This window comes from Plectropomus leopardus, chromosome 9 (assembly GCF_026936395.1).
Source record: "Plectropomus leopardus strain MGB_pleo_1.0 chromosome 9, ASM2693639v1, whole genome shotgun sequence".
Lineage (NCBI taxonomy): Eukaryota > Metazoa > Chordata > Actinopteri > Perciformes > Serranidae > Plectropomus > Plectropomus leopardus.
In genome coordinates, this window is record NC_142184.1 from 36,134,951 (window position 1) to 36,156,004 (window position 21,054).

At 41.2% G+C, this 21,054-nt stretch overlaps 1 protein-coding gene across 1 annotated transcript in view; it reads right to left on the reverse strand.

Moving 5' to 3' along the window:
* Window positions 1-3,819: 3,819 nt before the first annotated feature.
* Window positions 3,820-21,054, reverse strand: part of plch2a (phospholipase C, eta 2a) — a 97,387-nt gene continuing 80,152 nt past the window's right edge. Inside the window, exons 20-22 of the mRNA XM_088082664.1 lie at window positions 19,921-20,000; window positions 13,125-13,506; window positions 3,820-7,170 (exon numbers count right to left, since the gene is read on the reverse strand). Coding sequence (XP_087938790.1) covers window positions 5,531-7,170; window positions 13,125-13,506; window positions 19,921-20,000 — 2,102 coding nt within the window. The 3' untranslated portion in view covers window positions 3,820-5,530. The remainder of the gene's footprint in view (window positions 7,171-13,124; window positions 13,507-19,920; window positions 20,001-21,054) is intronic.

Here is a 21,054-nt window from a genome sequence, read left to right on the forward strand (position 1 = left end):
ACCACCAAATTCTAATCAGTTCATTGCTGAGTCTGACTGGACGTTTGTGCCTAATTTGAGGATTCAGTGACCCCAGTTCTGAAAATTTCAGTACCAAGTTTTTTGATAGCCCTCTCTAGGGAACAAACTCTAATGAAAGTGACAACCAATGCATGTGTGAACTGACCTTGTCCTTTCTTGTGAGCAACAATAGATCATTTTGTAACTTTTCAAGCACGACACTCTGAAACATGGTACAACTCAGAAACCACTAGCAAAAGTGCAAAGGGAGTGGCTAACACACCTAGATACAACTGCTGCTGACTCTGCAGTTACAGGCCAGTCCAAACAGAAAAAGACCAACAATTATTAGAATTATAAAGAATTATCTAAAGTGCAGCTCACTTTTATACAATATATGCGGTAGGCAGCCCGTTTGTCTCTTTTTGAGCTAAAGGACCTGATAAACATTTAAGACCCCTGCCCTTAGCGGGTCAAACAACTATGGTATCCTTTAAAACTCCTCCAATCCCTGAAACTCCCTCCTCCAATCCCGGAATAACACACACTGAAACCACCGGCAGGTAAAATTAGTGATACTGATCATCTCATTTTAATGCCATGTTCTGCTTGGAATCCTTAGGTCCTGGCATTCATGTGGATACCATGCACCACCCACCCAAACACCGTTAAAGACCAAATATCTCCCTTCATGGCAACATCATGATGGCAGTGCACCCCCACCCAGCAGGACAATGCACCATGCACCACTGCAAAAACTGCTGATGAATGGCCTGGGGAATGTGATTAAGAGCTTGAGGCATTGACCTGGCCTCCAAATTTCATCAATCTCATAGATCACTGGTGGGATGTGCCGGTACCCTAGAGTACCCCTGATCCACGGTAGGGCATTCTTGGATTTGACTTGGCTCTGAACAGGCAAGGCATGGACATAGGGCCTCTGTGGGGTGTCTTGTGGTGTCTGGCATCAGAGTGTTTGTGGCATATCCTTTGAGTTCTGTGGGTTGTGAAGTTGGATACAGATATGTCCCATGGTTGCTTAATCAGATTGGGATCTGGAAAAGGTGGAGCCGACATTGGCACTTTAAGCTCTTTGTCAAGTTCCAGGGGCCCGTCCTGAACAGTTTTTACAGTGTTGCATGGCACACTGTCCTGCTGGGGGGCCCACTGCCATTGAGGTGTTGTACTCGGTCTGAAATGGTGTCTGGGTGGGTGGTGCATTTTAGGTGGCATCCCCATGAATGCTAATACCAAAGGTTTCCCAGCAGAACATTTTATTGCACTAAAATGATCAATGATACTTCCCCCACCTGTCTTTAGTTTAAATGTTTTGGCTGATCAGTTAGTCAAAAGTAATTCAGATAAAGGTATTGTCCACAAATACATGTCCCGTGTCTTCTTCCTGGAAATATAATTCTACTGGTTTTAACAGGAGCTCACAAACTTGGGTGCAAAAAAACTGGCAGTGATTTGATGACAAGAGGAGGGGCTGCCTTCACTCTGTGAGACAAAAACATTCTCTCAGGCCTCAAGTGCTATACAGGGCCTGGGGGTTTCAGTTGAGAGGCCAAGCCATGCCAAATTGTCTAGATAAATATGGCTCTAAGAGGGACTCTGTGGTTTTCTCGGAATCCTAATGAAGCCATCTTTTGTGTTTGTGTGCTGGCTGGAGCCGAATCTGTGGCGCTAAAATGAGCATGTCACGCTTCACAAAGTCTTACAGAGCTGAGGAAGAGAGGCCTGGCAGTGTCTGACAGCTCGCCAGAGGTGGCCATCAGCTTTGGAAACCACGGAGCAGACAATAGACAAACCTTTGACTGACAAATCAGTGTCCTGAGAAAGACTTAGAGGGGCTGTCAGAGGAAGCTGATACCAACACATTTTAATTAGCTTCCTCCAAACGTATGCATGACTGCCTTACTGCTGTTATTATTAGATTAGGTTGCAGGAGATCCCAGAGCGTTCATGTTGTTGCAAAACAGTTTCAATTCATCCAAAGCAAACACTGAATATTTGTAATATTTTGGGGGATTTAAAAAACCTGCCAAAGAATGACTGGATTTTATTCCATAATCCATGAAGAAAAACACAAATGGTTCAAAGTTTCCCTCGCCCAGACACGGGTCACCGGGACGCCCCCCCCCCCACCCCCCCGGAGCCAGGCCTGGGGATGGGGCTCGATGGCGAGCACATGGTGGCTGGGCCTTTACCCATGGCGCCCGGCCGGGCACAGCCCGAAGAGGCAACATGGGATCATACATTTTTGGACACATGAGACTTTATTTTGTGTGAGCTAAAGGAGTTTAACCCTTGTTTGGTATGTGACATCGTAGGTGAACCAGAAGAAGGTCCAATAGCAACTAACTGAAAGGGAGCATATCGCCACCTGCTCTGAAGGAGTCAGACATACTTCTGTCAATAAATGGATTCTCCCCTGGTGTTTTTTTTACACTGGGTCAAGGACAGTATTCCAAATAAATGGCCTAATCGGGCTATAACCATAGCTCCATTAAACTGTGTCACTGTCAGTTGCCAAATAACCCCCATATTATCATAGAGAATAACCAAAAGTGAAACTAATAAAAACTAAACATGTTTTCAAAAAAGTACTTCACCCACAAAATGACTGTTGTATGCCTCTACCAAAAATAGTGTTGATTGATTGGAGACCACATTTATCACAAGCAGCAGCCTCCGAAAAAGATTTAGTGCCAAAAACTACAGTTCCTCTAACGGCCACCTAAGCCTGGCTCCAAAACAGTCAATCCCAATATTGTTATTGTCCATGTTAAAACATTCAACTTTACAGCTAAATAAACATGTTTACAGCCTGTTACAAAGGTTTTGGTTTCTACAGCTGATTTCAACATTCACAACATTACAGGGGATACATTTTTATATAACTCACATATTTCAATTTTATTAAGGCTTAAAGTTATGCATGCTTAAGGGCAGCACCTTCTAGCTCCAAAAAACCAAGATGACAATGGCCAAAATGCCAAACTCAAGGCTTCAGAACAGGAGTCCAGAAACCAGTGGGGAAAAACTACAATAGCTATATCTATTTTTTGTAGTCTGTGGTTCAACAACAGCAAAATATCAGTTACAAACTCGCACACTACTCATGCAGAACAATCAAAGTCTCAATTATCCAGTAATATGCTCAGCACTTCCCAAACACTTGTGGTTCCACTAAGAGACCTTAGTATCGGAGTTCATTTTCCTGCCGCAAAGATTGCCGCTTGGTATTCTACAATCAGTAAATCAATAAATAATGAGGCATGCAAGAAAAACAGCTGTCCTCATTAGTTAAAGGTAACATGGCATGACTAATTGATTCATAAATGGTCATTTTGCGGGTGAAATATTCTTTTTCAAAAGAGCAAAGCCACTCTGGAAACTCACTAAGACTGAACTGAATTGATAACAAAACTTCAAATACAAATCTGACTCTGGGATGGCAAGTGACGATGAAAAGTTTTTTTTTCTTCTCTTTAAAGACTGGTTGAGTTGGTCGTGTCTTGTGCAGCCTCAGGTCTTTGTTCTGGAACATTCTCCCATTCTGCAGGGGGTCTATTCTTTTTTTTTTTTTTTTTAGCCAGTGAGGTTGAGAGAGGTGACAGCTGGTAAATAGACCCAAGCAGAGTCCAAATTAGAGCAGCGTGCAGACGCTGCCAAAACCAAGGCCAAAGGCTTTTACATGTCAGCTTGTGTAAGACTCACTTTCACTGCTTTCTTAATGACTCGTCTTTGTCTCTGAACTAACACAGCTGTTGGTAGATGGAGTGTAAATGAAGTAAATGAGCTGTGAATGCTCAATAATATTAATTTGAGATTTATTCAGGTCATAATTACACAGTTTGCATTAAATATCATCCCTAAAGTTTTGCACAAACAACTGGCACTGCAGTGCAAACAATACAGCAGGTCGACAAATACACGTGCTTTGATACAGATCGGTTTCATCTTGTATTAGTACCATGGACCGATGAGGACACACGGTTTCAGATGTGATGCTCTTGTGACCGCCGTCACATGATCTGAAAAAATGAGTTTGGAACATTAATAAATCATATAAAAAGTCTTAATAAAATAAAGCAGAGCCTTAGGATAAACATTACAGTGCATAAAAGACATGCAGTCAACTAAAAAAAGGGCTAAACCCGGCGTGGAGTCTACCACGGCTTTAAAGTATGTGATCTCAGTGCTGTGACATGCCAAAAACCGGGAAGGTCAGCAAAATATTGGCAGTTTGGTCAAATTACAACGGAACCACTACACAAAGAATACTAAAATTTAAGATTTCATCCTGTGTGTAATAACAATTCCAATTTTTAAGCACAGACATGAGACAAGCCTTAGCATCAAACTCGCAAACAAAAATCAACATGACACCATGCCATCGTTTTCTAAATATTGCTATGGATGGATGGGCTGATATTAACGCCATGACATGAAGTATCTAATTTCCAGTTAAAGTGTACCATTAAATTTAAATAAACATAATCGGTCAATTAACCCTTTAAAAACCTAGTTCGACATCAGTATTCTTGTCCTGCCTTCAGACGCTCTTCACAAGCTATTTAACCCTTTGAAAGTGAGTGACATTGGTTTAATTTCTTTCAGAACACAGGGATAAAAGGCAATGACCAACTTGACATGAAATGTCCCACAAATTGCAAGAAATTAGTAAAATGGGGATGAAGAAAATGACTTAAAAATTAGTTTTAAAAATGGGGAAAAATTAGAAAATTAGCAAAAACAAGAAAAAATTTCCAGAAAACTATATTCATAATCATTATAGTTGTATATTTAAAATTCTGTTACAGAAAAAAATAATACACATATTCTAAGTTTTTAAAATTAAAACATTAAAACATTTTCGTTTGTTTATGGGTTTTTTTTTTTGGTTTTTTTTAAAATGTTTTTTGCTTATTTTCAGGTAATTTTCTTCTTACTTTTCAATAATTTCTTCCAAGTTTTAGGGCCATGTGTTGTTAAGCTGTTCACTGCCTTCTCTCCATGTTTTTGAAAGAAATCAAACCATTTTGCTCAGATTTAAAAGGACTACTATCCTTTCCTCTTGGTGATCTATTGCTACTGTATGCTCATGGAAAGTAAAAAAAAAGTCAAGCATGACCTAAGATCATCAACATAAACAGCTATAGAAAAACTCCAGGTATCGTTCACTAAATTCATTCTGGCAATATCTAACATTTGGTGCAAACTGATGGCGGAGCTGCGATTGCTCTTAGAAGAACTGCTGTCCAGCAGCTTCTACCCAATGTTTTCTGAATGTTAAAAAATGGATCTTGCACAAACCCAAGATGGAGATTTGACTGTTCGTGGATTATAATTCGGTAGAGCACAGGTCTCTGGGAGATGCTGAAGTAATCTATGAGATAGTTTGCAAGATACGCAACTTTTTCTACAAAAAAAAAAAAAAAAAAAAAAGAGTTCTACTTGAGGACTGTATTCCAAAAGAGTGTCTAGCTGTGTCTCTCACGCTCAGCTCCAAGTCAGCCGGTTCTTAGAGTTTGAGCATGAAAAAGACTTCACTGTTTTCAGGGTCTGGGGAGGGCTGGGACTGTCTGGGAGAGGGGGCTCCTAGGGGGGCGAGCTGACTCAGCAGGTCCAGGCTGGTGCAGGGACTCTGGGCCACGCAACACGCGCCTTCAGGGTTCCCCCGCTCCTCAATGGGACTACCAGTGCTTCCGCTGCCAGAGCTACCAGTCAGGCTGAAGCTTGCACTCCGGCCCTGGACCAGGCTCTGGAGCTTCTGCCTCTCCTGGGCCTTCTTAGCCCTGTTTGCAATGTAGCGCACCCTGCTTTGGCTCCTGGAGGAGGTCCTGCGCACCAGGCTCTCATCGACACACTCCTGCGGCTCTTTGGCTCTGTTCTCCGGGACAAAGTCGCTGGGGGTCAGAGGCTCCACGTCAGTCAGCTTCCGCAGTTGTTCTGTGAGGTCGCTGGTTGGCCGAGACTTGTGCAGGCTACCTCTGCTGAGCTGCTCCCTGGTTGGCCGGACAATGAAGCTGCGGCTGATGCTGTGGTACTTACTGTCAAAGTTACAGGAGATGTCATCAGAGGTCAGATCCCCGAGGCTTTTGGACATGGAGGCTGCAGCTGTTGGGGTTGTGGCCACAGAGGATGACCTGCTGCTTGATGACTGCTTGAGGCCTTCCATGTAGAGGCGGCTCCAGGTGTGCCTCCTTTGAGTCAGCCTGCTGGGCGAGTCCACAGATGCTTCCTGGGGAGGCTGCAGGGGGCGAGGCTTCAGTTCGTCATTGGGGGACTCACTTTGCTGCAGATTGGGGTTGGACTTGCTCTTGCTGACTCTCAGCGGATCACAGGAGACGAGTGCAGAGTGGCGGTAGTTGAGCCAGTGAGGGTCGCAGGTGCTGATGGTGGCAGGCAGGCTGCTGAGGCTCTTCCTGGCCAGGTTGGGCAGGGACAGGTCGATGACGGTGTCGCTGGAAGAGATGCTAGAGGAGGAGGACATGCTGTCTCGGTGGCTGCCCGGCTCCAGCTTGCTCCAGAGGCGGTCGTTCATGGTAGCGTCGGTGCAGACCTCTGGGACTGCTGACTGGGCCTGCCCAGCTGAGGCTACAGCTGCCCGAACATGGCCCTCACTTTTTGTTCTTCTCACTGGTGCGTGTGATGGCAGATTGGTGAAAAGTGCTCTCCTGGCTGTGGTCTGCTGAGCTGCAGGGGCTCCGGAGGACACTGCTGCAGGAGCAGGCTCCTCTCTGGGCTTAGACTTAAACTCTGCTGCATCATTTTTCTTTTCTGTCAGAGTTTTTTGTCTTTCCCTCTGGTCTGGTGTTTGCTCCATGGATGAGTGAATGTTGGTCTGGATGTCTTCACTACAGCGTGATGGTACAGATTTCTCAGCTGGGTTAGTCGGAGGGAGAGACGTGGTTCTGGAGAAGGGACGCAGTTTTGCAGGGTCTCCGCTCACCTTGACAGGACTGTGTACCGCCCCGGTTAAAGGAACGGCCAATGGGGAGTCTGTGTTTATTGCTGTTGGTGGTGAGCACAGTGGTGGAGATGAGGAGTGAAGTGAAGACAGGCTGTCTTCTGGAGTGGAGACAGAACGGATGACACGTGTGTGTCCGGCGTCGTCAGAGTGTAGCGGAAGAGGAGTTGGTCTCTGCACTGTGGAACAGTCTGTGGAAAGACAGACAAAAAAGACATGTATCACTATCATCAATGTCCTTTTTGGTCACTGGAAGCCTTTTGGCTGTAATAGTGATAAACGTTAAGAAAATAGGGATGCACTTATCAGCTTGAATCCTGACCTGTTTAAGCTGCTTTCTACTAGATGTGACCAATTCACATCAGGCTGAATTAAGTTGGCAGGTCTTTGGTGAGCTAGTTTTGACGTGCGAGGCTACTGCTGATACTGATAGAATTAACCCTCAGGTCCTCAACAAGCTCAATTCTGCCTCCTAGAGGACAAAAATGTCTTCTTCCTTAAATTGTCTTAAAAACTACTATGTAATAATATTGTTTTCCTTTTTTTGAGGTTTCAATCTTTTAATCAACATCTGTTCTAATCATAAATAGAAAATGTTCATTAATTTTTAGAATTTCTAACCCTTTAAATGCCAATGTCTTTACAAAATGCCACTGTTTTTTAAACACAGGCAAAAAATTATTTTTCAAATACTAAGTGTTGATCGGATTTTTGTGGGATGGGAGGTGATAAAGTTGATTATGGTGCATTTTTATTGTTTGTGCATAATAAGATTTTTAAAAATAGCTCCTGTCCTTCCCCTAATAGACAAAAATCACCACTCCCTAAACTGCTATAAAAAGGATATAAATTAATATAATTTTCCACATTTTTGGAGTTAAATCTTTAAACTAACTTCAGTCCTGGTCATTATTACAAATTACTCAGTAATTTTAATCCTTTAAATGCCAATTTAAATGCCAATGTAACCCTCTCCAACAAAAAACAAACAAAAAAAAACACAAAACAAAAAACCCCACAGAAAATGTATTAGTTTCTACATACTTCATGCTAATTTTAAAATAATAGTTCCTCTCGTCCTCCTAACAGACAAAAATGTCCTCTTCCAAAAATGCTATAAAAAGGATGCAAATAAATATCATTTTGCACAGTTTTTTGCCACTGTTTTTTGGTGCAATTTAATGTTAAGGCATTTGTCCTCTAGATACAGTTGGTGTCTGGTCACAGTCATGGGGCGTGGTGACTGCGAAGTTGGCAAAATGGAAAACAGTCTTTCCTCCAGCATGTGAATGCTGGAAAACGCCATTTTTAAACTCACACAGAGACATTTTTACATTTGCTATGTATGTGATTAACTAAACTTAACATAATATCAGTACCCTAAAGCCATGAATGATATCATGTAATAAACTAGCATATGTTGCAGTACATTTCATACATGCTTGGAGACAGTACAGCAGCGCTAACATTACTCAGAGCCATTCGCCTGTTTCTTTTGATAATGTGCTCGAACATGGGTGATCCCATAAGTACCAACTGCATCTATGAAACCAAAGGTGGTGATAGTGCCACTCAGGGCATTTATTTAGCACTTCGCTAGATTAAAGCATTGAAACTATGTACGGATATATATTTTAAGAAACTAAGCTTGATGTGGGTGAATGTCTCCCAAAATCAGGACTGAACCTTTAGCAAAACATAAATTAAAATAAATGAATAAAGAAAAAAAGAAAAACAAACAAAAAACAGCAGAGGGCTACGTTTATTTGGGTTAGTGCTGGTTCATGAGGAAAACACTGCCACACACGTGTTTAGCTGTTTGTTAAAGAGGTGTGAATGGTGGATCTCCACTTATGTTAAAAACGGACGTGAATATACAATCTCAAATAGATTTAAATTTGGAGTTAAAGTGATGAAGCCACTTCCATTGCTCAAAACTTGACAAAATAGATTCAGTCAAGGCTACTGGCCTTTGCACGAGCTTTCGACTACATCTCATTGCTCATCAGCGATTGGAATTGGCTCAGTTGTCCATCTTTGTTTGCCAGTGAAGGCTGTGACAGGACTGTAAAAAAGACCCAATGTGGACCTGAATTAAAATGATTTAGCCAAACTATTGTTCTTTAGATCAGGATATTTCCTGCTCAGACTTTAAAAGATGATTCCACTTTATTTCATCTTCAGTCTTATTTTCAGAACTTCATGAATTTATTAAACTTCATGAACAATTAAAGCCTAACTAGTTAGTTAGTTAGATCTTTATTTTGAACATGCTGAATTAAATATGAGAGCAAAATGAAATATAAACACAAAAAACAACACCAGATTGTCCATGGGACATATTCAGTAAACAAATATACAAACAAATACAAAAGTATTTCACGTCTGAAAAGGCGTAGCAGGAAGTAAACTTCAAACCCTTTCTTTCAATTTTATTAATAAAAAAAGTAATTTTTTAACATGAATATTTCTAATTTCTGCCCCCAAATTCACTAAACACACTTTGATCTCATCAAACTTACAAGTTTGACTATCAGGAGATGAGTCTGTAAATTGTGACAGATGTTGATAACAGACCAATTGGAAGTTGCTTATTTTTTTCTTAAAAAATGTGTTTTAAAACCTGTCAGGACGTGCATTTCTTGACCTATAAGACATCCTTTTAGTGACATCACTGTGTTTCCAGATCTCAGCAATTAACAGCGAGAGGACAATGTCCTCATGAAAAAAAAAAGACTTATGACGCAATGAACCAAAATGACCTCTTATGACACATAAAAATATTGTAGGGGCCACCACACAGTGCAAGGCGATTGATTCTATACATAGCTCAGTTTGATGAATTGTGTTTTCCTCTCACCCACAGTGAGTGTACCTGTCTGGACCTGCACCCCACCCCCCATCCCCCAGGTGAGACATTTGGGTCATGAGAGAAGCAGGCTGGTGAGACAGAGAGACTGATGAGTGAAGTGAAGTGAAGGTGAAGGTGCACAGGACGTTTTGAAAGGTTGCATGCGTTCAGCGGTTTACCTGGCTCTGGTCATCCCCTCAATTCTGCACTAGTGACAGAGAGAGCGTGCAAAAGGGACAGAGAGGGAAATAAAAGGAGTTTAGCAAAACTGGAAAGAAGAGGGAAAATTGAGGCAAGGAAACAGTTTACAGGAAAGAGAAAGCATCTTATCGCAGAGTGATCTCCAAATCGACATAACAGACATCACAGTATTTGTTTCACACTGCAGAGAAAAGGTTTATCTTATGACTTAATATCTGCTGGAATGATATCACCCAGAAGTTGTCAGCACACGTCAGCTATCATAATGTCGCCAGAAAAGTTAGCCAACTTCCAAATGTACTAGATTTTCCCCACTAGGCTCATTCTGAAAGTAAAACACTGATGGTCAACACATGTCGGATTGAGAGAGGCTGAACGGGAGGTGGGTTTGGGGAGAGCAGCTGGTGTTGAGCAGGAACTGGACCTTCCTGAAGGAGGAAGAGGGCTTTTCCCTTGAACGCAGCACAGCTGAGACTTTTGACTTCCAGTGCTCACCCAGTTGTTGTAAATCACTAAAATACTGTCCATGTGAAGACTTGAACTGAATATAAACTGCTAAACTTGTGGACATCACTATACTTTAGCCTGTTACAGGCTGGAGCTCGTGATGGTGGATTGGATTAAATTTGTTGCAAGTTGCAGGTTTATATATATAAAAGAGAAAACATATCCGAATCAGTTTTCAGGACAGTGCAGCACAATAATGCAGTGAACATCCTAAACACAATCAGCTTTCATACATTTGAACTGTGCCATTAAATCTTCAACTACATATTATATAACTAAATAAGGACTATTTCATAAATCAGGACTTTAATTTGAGAATAAAGTTATAGTTTAGCTCAAAGCTTTACTCATTTTATGCTTTTGTTATGTGCAAGCCAATGAGGCGTTTACAGCACAAACTTGATAACTAGCATGACAAGCAAAGCTTAGCTAGCATAAGACCCAACATACTGTACAAATATGTATCATTTTTCAGCTCACAAGCTGCACTTCAGCCCAGTCACCAAGAGAAAATGTTGTCATTACACGCTTAAAACCACAAATATGTTACATTGTTTTGCTTCATGTGTCATATGATAGTGTATGAGCTGACTTTGTCATCTGGAGGTGGAGGGGAGGGTGGATGGTGAGACACCTGCTTGATTTGGTTTCTGACCAACAGACAACAAAACATGTTGTCCATTAGTGAGCAATCACTGCCTTTCCAGAGACCTTTTAGCCACCAAACGTAGGTGTTTTTAGAGACCTGTTGCTGTGTTTCCTTTGGGAATAGTGCCACAAAAAACAGCTTTGTTTTTCACAGAGACATTACTGTGTTTTCAGCCAGGATAGTGCCACGAATTGGCTGTTTTTTTACACAAGCATTGCTGCGTGTCCACAAGAGATTGTGCCACCAAAAGTGATTGTTTTTTTTTTTTACAGGAAACATCACTGTGTTTCCGGCTTTGATGGTGCCACAAAAAGCAGTTGTGTTGACAGATGGGATTGTGCCACCAAAAGCTGGCATTTTAAGATAGTTTGATTTTTTATGCATAAAGGGAATAACATGTTAACTACAGCATTATTGAAACATAACGTATCCACAGTTTGCAGGAACATACAATGCCAAGATTTATTTTGGCAATAGAGTTGTGTGCAAAATTAAATAGCCTGTACAAAAAGTCTGAACCATTGTTGCACTGCATTGTTGAAGCGGCCCAACCTCTGGAGGATCATGTCATGTGAGGACGTGCTTTGAGTTTTCTGGAACTGTGTTGTTTAGACTCTATGCATGTTAAGTCAAAACTACTTCTTTTAATTTTAGATTAAAAACTTACCACATGTCTCATCTGTCATGCATGGAGGGAGTGTCAGAAACAGTATTTTATGACATAGAAAATAAATGGAAAAATTCCAAAATTGGAATCAATTGATTGAAATAGGAATCAGTAGCAACACTTGGAAAATGAAAATTGAAAATCTAAAATTGAACTCTAATTGGTTACATGGGAAGAAATACCAGGAAGTTTGGATTTGTCCACAAACTATCAGAGATGTGGGATGAGAAGGTGTGTCTGACTCATAGGTTCACAGCAGAGGGAAGATTAAGCTACCAAACAGTCATGGTCTGGGGACGTAGGGGGGCTAACTGGAGGTCTACAGTCTATGGGACATAAAAAGCCCTCTACAACCACTACAGCTCACAGCAGCTACCAGCTTACTGCTAAAGCTGCATCATATCCATCTTACCAGCGAAGAACATGGGGGACTTATGGCGCAACTCTTCCATTTTCTGGGCAAACAGGGCGTTCATCTCACGCTGCAGGGTGCCCACAGCCCTTTTGCGGCTGTCGAGGACAGAACGTGGAGGCAGCATAGGAGGCGACTCCAAGCTGCTCAGACTGCCGAAGCTGTCACAGCTGCTGCTGTCACTGAGAGACAGACTTTCATTTGCATTAGTGTTTGTGAGTGGGGCTAACATTAAGTCGCAAACAGTGCCATAGTTGGGGGGTGCTGCCTGCTGCCAGCGGAGGTTGGACCTGCAGTCTGGTGTGAGGCTGTGCACTGGAGTTACCGTGTTAGAGGCGCATCTTCGGGGAACGCTACAAGAGCGAGCGTTCCTCTGTGGTGCCGCAGGCTGACGTCGGATGTGCTGGGCACCCAGAGTTTGCCTGGCTTTGGACAGAGGAAAGGGACGTGCTTGGATGAGATGCTTGGGAGAGTACTGAGACTGGGCCTCTGGGCATGACTTGGGGAGGGTAGGAGACTGCTGGGACTCTGTCTGGGCAGCAAGGGGCTGGGGCTTGGCTGTGGGCTCTGGCTGAACTTTTCTCTTGGTCGAGGAGTTGAGGCTACTTCTCTCCTGTTTCTCCACATCTGCTGTTTTGGACTTGCATCCCTGACCCTTTCTGTCAGCTTCTGGACTCTCCTTAGTGCCGATCACACATGTGATACAGTTGGAGGACATACCCACCCTGCCTGAGCTATTAAGTGCGACACGGGCAAACACACCTGGCTTCATGTCCAGAGGGTCATGAAAGCGGAGCCGACTGGCCCGTTTCAGAGGCTCAGTCATGGGTCTCCGCTGAGCAAAAAAAGGGCTCTTACCTTTACCCTCCTCAGGGTGAAAAGCCCCATTGGTGTCAGGACAGTCCCAGGGGCCTTTGGCTTGGTGGGATGCCAATGATTCCCTGTTGTGGGTTTGAGGTGGGGTGGGCTTGAGAGAGGCGGCAGCAGAGGCCTTGTCCCTGTCCTCAGACTCTCGCTCTTCACTTGCGCCCTCTGAGCTGTAGTCTTTGGTGTCGATGGCGATCTCTGGGAAGCCCTTCTTGATTTTGGGCTGGCCTTTGGTGGGTGCGCTGGCAGTGCGGCGCAGCAGGTGGGCACCGAACGGGTGCTTACGGCTGTGCTGCACAGCAGCATGGCTGTCCAGGGAGGCCTGCTTTGGGTTTCTGTGAAACAGTCCTTTTATGCCGCTGGCTGCTCTGGCCTGACAAAGACACAACAAAATATCATCGTCAAACACACAACAAATGCTAAAAAAAACAAAATGAAGAAGTCACAAAGAGGTCATACAAGAGCTTTTCCATAATGCATGTGGCACTGGTCCACACTACATTATTCTAATCACACATGGGCAGATTTTGTACAGTGAGCATGCTTAAAAAATACTAACAAATTCCATCAATATCTTTCTGCCCAGGAACTTTCCTGTGATATGTGTGAATGATCACTCATAGTCTTTAACATGATCATTCAGCTGTCATCCATGCGGCCTCCCTTTGAATTCCTCTTGGATTCAAAGTTTTAGCCTGTCACTTTCAGCACCTGTTCATCTGTAGACAGTGAGTGTCATGTCTATGTTATTATTACGGCAAACACATGCTTGAAGCTATCTGTCAAAGTTAAACACAAAAAGAGCAGCCCACATTGTGTTTGCTCAGCCCGTTCTCATTTTGTACTAAATGCCGCTGCTTTGACAGTGCTTCCAGTGTATGATTCCGAGGCCAAAAGTCACCTTTCGCGTCTACATGATGCACCCCTGGATGGCAACATCTGAGAATGCTTCCGGACAGAACCAGTTGCGATGTTATTATACGCGTCACTTGAGAAGGCAGCCAGACATAACCTGTCACATCTGATTATTACGCCACAGACCAGTGTCAGGTTGAATTGCTGCTGGTATTGACGTATATATGTAAGGAGCATGAGGATGCCTATAGGGTGGCAGGGAAGGGAGCTCCGTAGTAGTAGACCCACAATGGTCGCGACAAGGGAAACATACTGATTCCCACCAACAGATTTTTTTGCACAACTAATATTAAGAGATGACTTAAAAATGATCCCCACAAAAGCTTACCTTGAAACTGTTTACGTATTAGTTACTCTTGTTTGATACTCAGACTTTTAAAAAAAGGATAGAATAAAACTGTGTGGATGTTTGCTGTGCCTTTAGGTGCTGAATGGTGATGATCAAGCGTCACAGAGACTCGGGCAACATAGCGACAATGATGACGACATTCAGACAATGACATCAGTGATGGTGAAAATCATCGTGACAGTGTTTATTGCTAAACCAAATGCAGCTTCAGTGGGCCAAGGCATCATATTATAGCTATTACCTAAAAACCATTTCTTGTTATTAAAAGGTTCACATAATATGAAAGAAGTAGATCCAAACACTCAAATTGTTGCTTTCAGGAAAACTATCATCTGGGAAGACACAGTTTAGACAAAAAGGCCAGTATATGGAGAAAATGATTCCATGAAATGATTTGTAAAAAAGATCAAATGTAGGCTGGACTGAACCTAACAATTACTTAAGTGCCGTGATACTCAATATATTATGTGTTGCTGCCTGAGGTGCCTTTGGCCTGCAAAACCTTTCACCTTAAATCAGACATCCAACATTATATGAAACAGACCTGTTTCACCCAGAGGTAGATGAAAAGCTCCATTTCATTGTTTACCTGCGATCGTCTAGCACAAGATAAGTCCAGACATGTTCAGCCTAACTTAGGTCAAAAACTGGAAACATGGTGTTTCTGAAACCCCAAAAAATGCATTCACCAAGCTTTAGAGCAATCCATCCAGTGGTTGTTCGGATATTTGATTCTGGCTTTATGTGCTGAACTGACAGGTCTCTATATGCAGCCCCATCTCCAAGAAATTATGTTTATGTGCAAGGAATTAAAAAAAAGATACTTCTCTAAGGGAGACTTAACACAAATCAAATTCGGATTTCTATGAACATAACAAGCTAATGTTGCTAATTTACATTCATAGTAGGGCTGGGTAAAAAAAATCGATTCATCAGTGCATTGCAATATGTTTTTTGCCAATTCAATATCAATTCATAAAATCCTGAAATCGATTATTTCCGTTGTAATGAAGCCCCGCTCCCGTGGGGGCAGTGTGAGTGCGGCCAGAGTGTGATTGACGTTGTTCAGAGGCCTGCTTGACTTCCAAATATCTGTTGTTTATTAATTAAAATGGCGACAGTGGTGCGAGGTATCGGTGTGTTAAAATCAGCACCGATAGCATTAAAAGACGACGTTTGGATCCACTAAGTTGATAGTAGTTACATCGTGTGTGAACCTCGTGAGACAGTGTTAAAACACTGCAACAATAGGACGAACCTACGTAACCATTTGAGCCAACACCACACAGATGTTTTGAAACCTGTTGCTGTGGCTCACACACAAATGCAGGTTTACAAATCCTGAATAAATGCTTATTAGTGGCTCAGGCAAAAATGTGCATTTTTTTGTACTTTAAATTTATTTTAGTTTTAATTTTTATTCAATCAAGAATAAAGTAATAGTAAAAAACGTTTGGGTGTCATTTTGTTCTAAATCTTAACAGATGATGCAAGCTTTATTGAACACATGTCAGAAGTTATTCGAATGAATTACCTGGGTATTTCTGACATCAACACACAAAAATGAATCGATATCAAAGCAACTGGATCAATATCGAATCAAATCGAAATCGAATTAAATTGTGACCCAAAGAATCGAAATTGAATTGAATTGTGAGGTTCTTGACGATAACCAGCCCTAATTTATAGCAAGTTACAAGAATGTTGATAATTAACATTTCACTTTACTTTTCTGCCAATACAGGCAACCTTGCAATACACTTTTCTCTCATGGTGAATACAGCATTATTTTTTTATTATATTTGAATTTTGTTATTTAACTTTAAGGCCACGTCTGTATGAGAACAGCCCTACTAAAAACGGAATAATCTTTCCTTTGTGTTTAAAATGAAAATCCACATTCATATGATAACGTTATGAGATTGATCCTCATTCACATGGATTAGCATGGACAATGGATTAGCAATGAAAAATGCTGTAGTATGCATGCCAGGCCAGTTGTAGGCGGTGTGACTTTGTAATGAGACACCATAGAAGAACACCACGTGCATGCTCAAAGTGTGGCAGTGAGGTCACTGTTCTCACAGGATATGTGTATTGCTAGTTTACAGTTAGAGAAGAGGTTGAAGATTACACTCCAGTTTCAAAAGTTAGCCTTTTCAAGCCCCCAAATGCTGTTGTTGTGTAAATGAAAGGCAAAACTGCAACAAGAGTTTCACATTTCATGCAATAACTGTTGCCATGTAAACGGCAACGGTTCTCAGCCGGGACCAACCTCCCCCTCCAAAAAAAAAATCTGGTTTTCCTTTGCCTGAAGTGCAACCTGTGACATCAGTGGGTGTGTCATATTCTACAGGTTGGTGAAGATGAAGAAGTCAAGTGAGAAATAGCCAGACTAAAAAGAGAAGAATTATGCATATATTTAAAATTTTCAGACTGTTCTTTTTAACTTTCATAAGACATTGCCCTGACGTGTTGGACCGCTGTGCGAGAGGGGAGAAACATAAAAAGTAATCTGATAATAAATGACCTGAAAGAAAAATGTCTCGACACAGTAGGGGAAAAGAAATAGCAGACAAAATGTATTAAAAAAAAAAACCAAAAAAAAAACAAGGACAGAGATAACAAGAATATTAATGTCCTCAGAGGCACTGGAACTGAATACCCCTGCAGTGCAGCACACTGAAAAAAAACTCCTGAGTTAAGAGGAAAAATGCTCTCTGCAAAAAACACCCCCGAGTTACAAAAAGTCACTGCAGCAGGGCAGATTTCCTGACTCATACGTCTCTCCTCTGTCCAACTCTTCAGCTGTGTCAGTTGAGGACTTTGGATCTACTTCGGGGTCAATGAAATGCAGGCAGGTCAAGCCTTCATAACTCATGTGAGGCATGAGTTAGTCTTATTATTTTTAATGCTTGCAATTAGCTGACAAGAAGGGGCTGTCTGTGTGTTTGTGGGGGTGGGGGGTGGCGGGGTTAGGGCGGGCATGTGGCTCATGCAAGATGCCGACTGGGTCTCACTACACCTGAGTTTTGAGTGGCAGCTTCAGGACTCCTAAAAATTTCCTGCCTCTAAATGGAGCATTTGGAAATAGAAGGGTCCACTGAAATCACAAACAGACACAGGAAGAGAGCGAAAATCAGAGAAGGGAGGGGGGTGCGACAGAGAGAAAAATGGATGGGGTGGAGGGAAAGAGAGAAATCACAACAAGAGGCACACAGCAACAGCTGAGAAATCGGAAGTTCAAAGTAAGGACAATGTGAACAACAGAGCAGCATTTAAACATGTCTGGAGACAGCTGAGTGCACTGAAACCCAGGGTTCAAAGGGTCAAAGGGAAATATAATCAAAGCTTAAGTGGTGACTGCAAGAATCATATTGTTTATGACCCAAGAATAACATTCTGAAATAACAGTTACAGCAATAATACACAAAGTCAGTATATGTGCTAAGGCATCATTTCCATCTCTATGAGCAATTGTTTCTGTTGAAATTTATGTTCAGTCAGCGCTCCAGTTCATCCCAAAGGTGTTGGTCGAGGCTCAGTGCAGGCCAGTCAAGTTCTTTCACACCAAAGTGGAAAAACTTTTCCAGTTTTGTTTACATACTGACACACAAAAGGGACAATCTCAAACTACTGACCGAGAGTTGGAAACAGACAATCTACAGCTCAAAAATATCTTTGCATGCTGGACTAATTTCCATTTTCACTGAAACTAAGGGGCAAAAAACTAAGAAAGCAGGCCCATAATTACAGTAGTGTATATATACATACTTCTTGCAATCAATAAAACAAATCAGAAGTAAGTAGAGTAGTACTGTATTTAACAGAGGGATGTCGACTGGTGTAAAGCCCACTGTAGTAAACTGTGATTTGTGAAACTGGGCTTCATAAATAAAATTTAATTGAATTTCCCTTTTAGGTCTTTGTTTTATTAAGAGTTTTGCCATAAAAAGCACATGCAGCCCTTGGTATCAAACACTCACAGCACTAACTATTGCAGACTTTCAAGTAGCCAATGCTGGCATTCAATGTTTGCTAAGATTTGACTCTTTGATCAGTTCTGGATTTAAAATCTTAAACTTTACAATTATAGACTGTATTTAATTTTTGCAAAGTTGTATGGCAGTATGACAACATTTAGCAACTAGAAAACCAAACAGATCACACAGCTAGTCATAAATTGCTTGTTACTCTCATTGCTGAGACTACCAACATTTTTTTATAATAAACTGTAAAATGTCCCACTCGGTACAACAATTTAAAAAAAAAACAAGTTTAGTCCTCAACAGCGGGCTTTGATTGGGAAACTTTGTGGCTCTGAGAGGGAGCAGGCAGGAGTGTCTGTTTTCACCAGTGCTATCTGTGTTGGTATCTGAGCCACTAGCTGAGGTACCTTGGTGTGATCCCACACTCTGGACTGGCTGTTGGCCAGAAATCTCATTAAATTGCTTTGTACACTGATTATGTTTTATCATTTATGTTTAAGCTGTAGTATGAATTCACAGTTTAATACAAAATATCACTCAGTTAAGGACATAAATAAAAATACTTTTTTTTCCAGATCTGAAGCTATGCTTTTAGGAGATGGGCTTCAGGTGCCTCATTTTCCTTTACCCTGTTACTTTAGATGGTCACCCATAGAATTTGTGTATTTGGGAATATTTATTATGTCAGTTCCATTAGATATTCAAGCTGACTTTAGTCCATTTTTGAACATAATGAAAAAGGACTTTGAATGTTGTCAAATCTTGTTGTATTTAACTGATTTGGTGAGATATCAAAGCCTTACTGCCATAATGTCCTCTTTCAAATGTAGATCCCTGCACAATCCCATAATTATTACAGTTAAGGCTTGGCGATCAGCAGGGTGTATTGAAGATGATTAAGGTTAATATCAACTCTTACTTAGATCGTTAACAGATCTGACTTTTCAAAATGTGTCTTAGATCTAAGTTTTAAAACATTGGGAAGCTAAGGGTATTTCTTGCTACAGGGACCTCTTTAAGGGCAGGGTCTTTATGGCCTTTTATCAGAAATATAACCAGAACTAACCTTTTTGGATGTTTTTCACATAAGGGGTTGTACAAGTTTATTCATTAGGATAAACCCCTAGGGCTTTTTTATTAAGTTACGAAGTGCTAAGGCCCAACTTAAGTTGTTGTTGTTGTGATACTTTGATAAAAGACTCAAAAATGTGAATGTTTGACAGATGTGCCTTGAGGAAATGACATATTCTGTTTTTTCCTTCTCTTTTTCTTTGTCTATGCTGTGCTCAACAGTGTTATTGTTTAAAATGATATCCTTTCCTTCTTTTGTAAAATTGAGAACTTAAAACTCAATCATATTTGACAAAAGAAGAGTTCCTTATCAAAAATATTTATCTTCTATCTTTGTTGAATAAATGATTTTCGGCTGTTATTATCATTGGATATTCAAAACTTGATTTTTAATTTTGATTATAGAGCAAAGGTATCTCAAAAGTCTACCAAATTTTCAGCAAGCTTTGTCAATAGTACCTACCTTACCAGTGATGTCATTCACAGCTACGTGAACAAAGATGGAAGCCTCCTCCATACCTTCTAAGTACACATGGCGATAACCTGCAAAAACACACACACACACACACACACACCACAGCCAAATTATTTTTGAGTCAATCCATCAGCAGTGAAACAATTTTTTTCCACTCTGTGGCAGTGGCTTAGCGTGGGAGAGTATTTGTTTGTATATGTGTGTGTATATTTATGTTGTTTTGCCTCATGTAAAGTATTTCTGGATATTCATGTAAGAACTCCCTTACAAAACGAAATGGTTTTTCCTCTATACTTCTAGCCACCTACACGATCCAACCACCAGCACATATATGAGATCATTTTAAATTAAAGCTATTCAGAATGTCCAGAATGTTGCACTCAGGTGGTATAAATCCTATCTAACAAACAAGTCACTAGGTAACAGGCCATCTCAATATTGTAAGGTATGGTGTCCCTAAAGGCTTGATACTAGTCTATATGCTTCATCTGAGTCATCAAATTTACAGCCTTAGCATAAATAATCCACTTGTATGCAGATGACACTCAGCTCTCTGTTTCCATGCATCCAAATGAGGTTTCCAACTTAGTCTTGTCTCCTAGCTGTAAAAAGCTGTATAAATAACTTTCCCAGAAATGTATATAAAAATCAAATGTTGCTCTCTCATGAGGCTATACAAAAACTTGACCAGATTTACTTCAAAATAAAATACGTAGGCATCCATATAGTGTTTTAGTTGTCAAAGTTGGAGTCTGTATGGTTTAGTTAATTGCCTGTGGCTTCACTTGTGAGTTCAGACCAACACATGCTCCACGTTTGAGCGATGAATTAAAAAGAATATTTTTGATGCTACTGAGCTGCAAAGAGTTGCTCTCGAACTTCAGAGTTTTAACATCTACAGTAACCACACCTTAACCAATAAATTGTAACTTTTTTACATGTATCTGTTTTTGTATGCAGTAAGGATGTCCCCATAAAGTTTCTGTTTCAGATCAGATCCAGGTACTTTAATACTGGGTATCTACAAATATCATCCCAAGCTAATACTTTGATCAGTGTATATGTGAAAGTTGCCTAGAGATTATTCAGGTTAATATAATTGGTCCAATGATCTTGAGAGAT